General features: G+C 35.5%; 1 protein-coding gene across 1 annotated transcript; it reads right to left on the bottom strand.

Moving 5' to 3' along the window:
- Nucleotides 1–1,781: 1,781 nt before the first annotated feature.
- LOC107620071 (testis- and ovary-specific PAZ domain protein) lies at nucleotides 1,782–4,827 on the bottom strand. Its single transcript, XM_088505252.1, has 4 exons — nucleotides 3,672–4,827; nucleotides 2,453–2,632; nucleotides 2,307–2,358; nucleotides 1,782–2,211 (listed from the first exon to the last, which is right to left on the bottom strand). The coding sequence occupies exons 1-4, from the start codon at nucleotides 3,932–3,934 to the stop codon at nucleotides 2,122–2,124; spliced, it is 585 nt and encodes a 194-aa protein (XP_088361378.1). The 5' UTR covers nucleotides 3,935–4,827; the 3' UTR covers nucleotides 1,782–2,121.
- Between the last annotated feature and the right edge of the window lie 501 nt (nucleotides 4,828–5,328).

Here is a 5,328-nt window from a genome sequence, read left to right as displayed (position 1 = left end):
CAACCTAAACCGCTAAAATAAACCATCGACAAAACCGCTTTCATAAACCACTAACACTAACATAAACCACTATCATAAACCACTAACATAAACCGCTAACAAAAATCACTATCATAAACCACTATCATAAACCGCTAACAAAAACAACTATCATAAACCGCTATCATCAACCACTATCATAAACCACTATCATAAAACACTATCAAAAAACAATATCAGAAACCACTAACCTCGTCGTTGATCACCCCGGTGATATGAGCAACTCCATCCAAACGATACAGCCTCCCCGGATCGTCCCCCATCGCCTGAATATGCCGCTCGAGTCTTTCCCGACCCGATTCTAGGTTGTTTTCTCTGGAATTTGGTGGGGTATGAGAATGGAAAACTGATTCGAATGACCTTGGTTCGAACTCCTTATATAGGCGAAACCCATTTAATTCGAATCAACATGTTTCGAATTACCACTTGAAAAGAAAAGCGAGTAATTCGAATCAATATGATTCGAACTCTCTATGCGTCACGTGATACTAGTAATTCGATGCAACATGATTCGAATTACTTAGGAGGAGTGCTGGGGATAATTCGACAAAGATCTATTCGAATTATGTTGAAGTGTAATTCGAATTTTGTTGATTCGAATTACATAAAAGTATGCTTTAGTTGATTGCTGAACGAGATTTTCGTTTGGCTTATTTGCGTAATATGGATCTCCCCTTGGCTTATATCTGTTTTTTACCCTAATTATTATCTCTACCTAGAAGATAACAGTGGGAAAAACTATTTTAAAAAAATAATCTTGACAAAAATTAAAATAGAATGAAATAAAACATTTAAAAATTAAAGACAAAATCAAGATTTCTCAAACATTAAGAATTAAATCAGTATTTTAACTTTTTTTTTCTGATAACTCAGTACTTTAACTTATTATTATTCTCCATTCATGCTTTTTATTTTTTGGCTATGATGCACGGACACTAACACGGACACGGGACACACCGACACGCGAATTTTAAAATTTTACATGACACGGGAACACGCATATATATAAAATATAAAGTATTTTTTAGATAAATTGTAATGATATTTTGATATTTTATTAATATTAAAATATAAATTAAATTTTTAATTATTTTTAATGTCTTATTTTAATTATATCAACTATTTAAAATATTTTTTTATTTTAATAAATAATAATATATACTATATCTAAATTTATTTTAAGAATATATGTTAAGAATAAGATTGGACACGCGGACATGTGATAGTATTTAGGTGTGTCCAGGCGTATCCGAAGAAGAATTTTTTATTTTTTTCTGAAGACACGGTTGGACACCGCAGACGGACGAATGTCGGTGAGCGTCGTGTCCGAAATGTGTCCGACACACAGACACGATAACTCAGAGAAGTGTCCGTGCTTCGTAGTTTTTTGGACATGGTTCATTCATCATTCATGTTTCAAATCCTTACTATTGGATCCTTTCGAAAGAAACACAAAAATGGGCTAAACGTTTTTCGATTAGGGTTTAGGGTTTCGGCCTATTGATTCTTGCAAGGGATGTGCCTGTGTGCCAAGCATTCGACAAAACACACAAACAAAAGTTGAAAGAGTGCAAAAACTACCAAGTCAGAAGAGTCTTAATGAAAGGGTGTTATAAATCATGAACAAAAAAAAAAAAAAAAAAAAGCAGATTCAGCATCTCACTTGAAAAATTCACGATTTGAGTAAAAGCAATTTTGGGGATGAATTTCAAACACACTGAAAAATAGGCAAACAAAAGCAATAAAGCAAAACTGGTGTTAGGATACCAGCAACCGAAGGCAATTCAATTGATAGCATCAAACACTTGTCTGATCTGTTGAAACATGAAACCTATATCTCTCTACCTGTAGCAGTTAATATCAGCCGCCTTAACAATCAACCTAGAAGTCGAAACGAATCTTAGCTCTTACAGTTAGCAACAATTTTGGAAAGGATAGCATGCAATAACATCATGCTACTCTATCCATGCCACAAAACTTCAAACCACATTTTGCAACAGCTACCAATCAATCATTGTCAATGTGTGTTAGAAACTCTTTCATCTATGTCAGTACTATTCCTCACTTGAATCGTCGTGAGGCTTAATCTGTACGGAATTCATCGTATTGAGGCCGGAATGTCCCGAAAATGAGGTAAGGGAATACTACCATGCAAGCCATGAATAGTGTGAACTGCAGAATACAAAAAGCAATATGGTATTACCACAATTTTACCTTTTGGCAGCAAATGAAATACGGACAAATGCGAAACCAAATTGTTAATATACCAGAAGAGGAAGCGTCAAGAAATTCCATATTGGCCACAAAGCAAAGGTGAACCTAGAGAAGTCGAAGTACACAGAGTCGGCAAAACAGGGGTATACTGAAAAATAACTTGCAATGGAAGATAAATAGAAGACATGTGGATCCTTACAAGCAAAAAGAGACTACTCCAAATGCTGTGGCAAACGGCAAGACGCTGATGCTCTGTATCTGCCATTTTTTTAACCCCCACTTTTCATCAAATCTCTGGACACTCCACGCCAAGACACTTGTATAAACGAAAATCAATGCGTTCAAACTGACACCTATCATCCCAAGATATAAAGGCAGTCTGCAATAGAACTAAGGAGAAGATAATGAAAATTGTGGTTCTGAAATTAAGTCAAATATTAAAGTCTCTCAGAACCACAGCAACTATACAGTTTCCAGATTCCCCCATTAACTCAAATTCAGCCATCTTCAAACACGTATAAAAACACAGTCTCCATACTCATCATATACATCATCTAACCGGGTTTTCATAGAAAAAAGGAAAAAACAATTAAATAGAAAGCAAAGATTAAAAAATCTGTTACGATAGTGTTTCATTCAATATATAGTTTACATACATGTAGATATAATCTATTAAAAGAAAAACAGTTGGATATAAATGACCAGACATAAACACCCATCTCCACTTTCATCAAACAGAAGAAAAGGTTAAACTAGTTTTCTTTTTCAAATATGCATCCTTAATAAGCAGCATATGCTTCAATATAACTTAATTTCTCAATCATTTTTGGATCTGTTAAAATGGACAGCTTGACAATTTTTGCAATTCCAACAAAACATTTTGGCCTAATATAGAGATTTCAATTAACTTAAATAACTTCAATTTATACACAATGTTCCATATCTCACAATGTGGTGAATGAACTTGATAATCCCCAACACCTTTCAACTAATGCCCATTAAGACAAAATATTAAGCTGAGCAGATCTACACAATTTCCAACTAGGAGAACATATTCTCTTATGCAAATTGCAAGACCAAGTCATGTACACATTCTCACCAATGATCAAGTTGTTTTTCTATTTCTCACAATTGTAACAAGACCCGAATAGCTGCTCAATGATGAGTATATGCATGTAACCAGGTCATGCACAACTTTCACATAAGAGGATCTGCCCCATTTCAAAAAACATGGTTTACAAATTCAACATGCTCCACAACATTCATACCTCTAAAATGACAGTGAGGATTAATCTAGTCAAGATTTATAATTGTTACCAACCTACCAATACCATTATCTTTGGTAAGATAACAAAAGTGATAATGCATTAACAGATAGAATTCTAATTGTTATGCATAATTGTGTTGTTACTTGTTACCTTCTAATTCGATTGTCATGGCACAACAGATATATGAAATTGGAATGCCGATCACCAAAGTATAGAATGAAAGCAGCTGAGGCAAGCCAAAGAAAATTCTCCAGCACCTCAATCCATGTCTTGCGCGCCGGTGGCGGAGGCAGAAAATACCGCTGCCTCGAACATGCATCATCCTCTAGGTCATCACCACTGCTAGCATACCCTTGACTATGTCTCTGCCTCATAAATCCACCTCCAACCCCAACAGGCGTTCCCCCAGACATTGCAGCAACACTTTATACAAACAAAACTCACTACAAATGCCTCCAAATTAACAACAACAAATCACCAATACCTGTCTATATAACTAGATCCCCAATCTTATGTTCCCTTCAATACAAAGTCAACAATTTTGCATAAGGAACAATCAACATTAAAATAGAAACACTTTTGATCTCCAAAGCCAAATGATGAAAATTGAATTCCTCAAACAACTTTTGATCTACAGTAGAGTTCCCAATTATCATCCCAAATGAATCCCTTGTCGATGAGATTCAGAATCCAGAATTTTACATTGAACACATATAAAATTGAAATCCATACCAATGGCTGAGACAAACCGAGGGATAGAAATCATTGTCACGTCTCAAAAGCTCAAGCTAACGAATGATCCACATCCACCAAAGAATAACGCCATGTTACTAATGACACTTACCCAGTTACCCACCTCCAATATCCATGCAGAAAGCAAATATCTTCCAACAAAAATCCTAGATTATTATATGAATAAAACTGATTTGGGGATTCAAGAGTCTAGCGCAAGTGAATAGCCCTCAGGAGAAATTGGAAGAGACCCAGTTGGAGCAGAGGGGCAGAAGCAGTGAATCTTGAGAAAAGGAATGATTTTGATGGTGGGTATGTCGGAAAGAGTGAATCTCCGGTTGCAGTAACGGAATGAAGAAGCAGAGAAGAGAGAGGGTAGCAGAGTGGGTTGTGCATGCGTGAGAGAGTAGGAAGCAAAGAAAGAAGAAGAAGAAGACAAAGGGTTAGGCCACTCTTTCTTGAGTTTCTTCTTCCACCATAGAAAAGAATTAAAATGTGGATTTGGCTCTGAAGAGATTCGTTCCTTGTGCGCCTATGCTCTCTCTATTATGTAAGAGGAGACTTCGAATGTTCCTTTGCCTCATATTTTATCCCTTTTTTCAATTTTTTTTTTTGAAATTTTATTTTTTGGATTTTCAATGCTCAATTTTATTAATTTATTAATTTAATTATGTAAATAAAATTTTATTTAAATTATTTAAAATTTTATTTGCAGAAATATGTAATGTGTAAAAAATTTACGGTTTCAGGGACGGTTTGGTAAAAATAATTGGTGAAAAGGATGTTTTGGCTTTGAAGTTGCAACAGACTCTTGAGAAGGTTAGAGAAGCTGTGTGAGATTATGAATCATCTATGGCTCCAAGAAGCGATGGGTACAACATGAACTTCATAAAGAAGTGTTAGGCTGAAATTGGTTCTGAATTCACAGAAGCAGTGTTGGGTTTCTTCCTGACTTCCAAGCTATCGGCGGATGTTAAAGAAATCAAAGACCTTAGGCCGATGAGCATAGTAGGGTGTGTGTATAAAGTCATTTCGAAGATGCTGGTTAGGAAAATACGAGCAGTTATGCCACAGC

Source organism: Arachis ipaensis, chromosome B10 (genome assembly GCF_059453495.1).
Source record: "Arachis ipaensis isolate K30076 ecotype BB chromosome B10, ASM5945349v1, whole genome shotgun sequence".
Classification (NCBI taxonomy): Eukaryota; Viridiplantae; Streptophyta; class Magnoliopsida; order Fabales; family Fabaceae; genus Arachis; species Arachis ipaensis.
Note: the sequence above shows the minus strand (reverse complement) of the source record. Positions and strands in the feature narration are given on the sequence as shown.

Excerpts from the sequence above, each read along its gene's own strand:
- LOC107620071 (XM_088505252.1), bottom strand. The coding sequence starts at position 3,934 with ATGTCTGGGGGAACGCCTGTTGGGGTTGGAGGTGGATTTATGAGGCAG. Across the intron at positions 2,359-2,452 it reads GGAGTAGTCTCTTTTTGCTT|GTTCACCTTTGCTTTGTGGC; the intron begins GTAAGGATCCAC and ends CGACTTCTCTAG. Across the intron at positions 2,212-2,306 it reads TCTTGACGCTTCCTCTTCTG|TTCACACTATTCATGGCTTG; the intron begins GTATATTAACAA and ends TGTATTCTGCAG.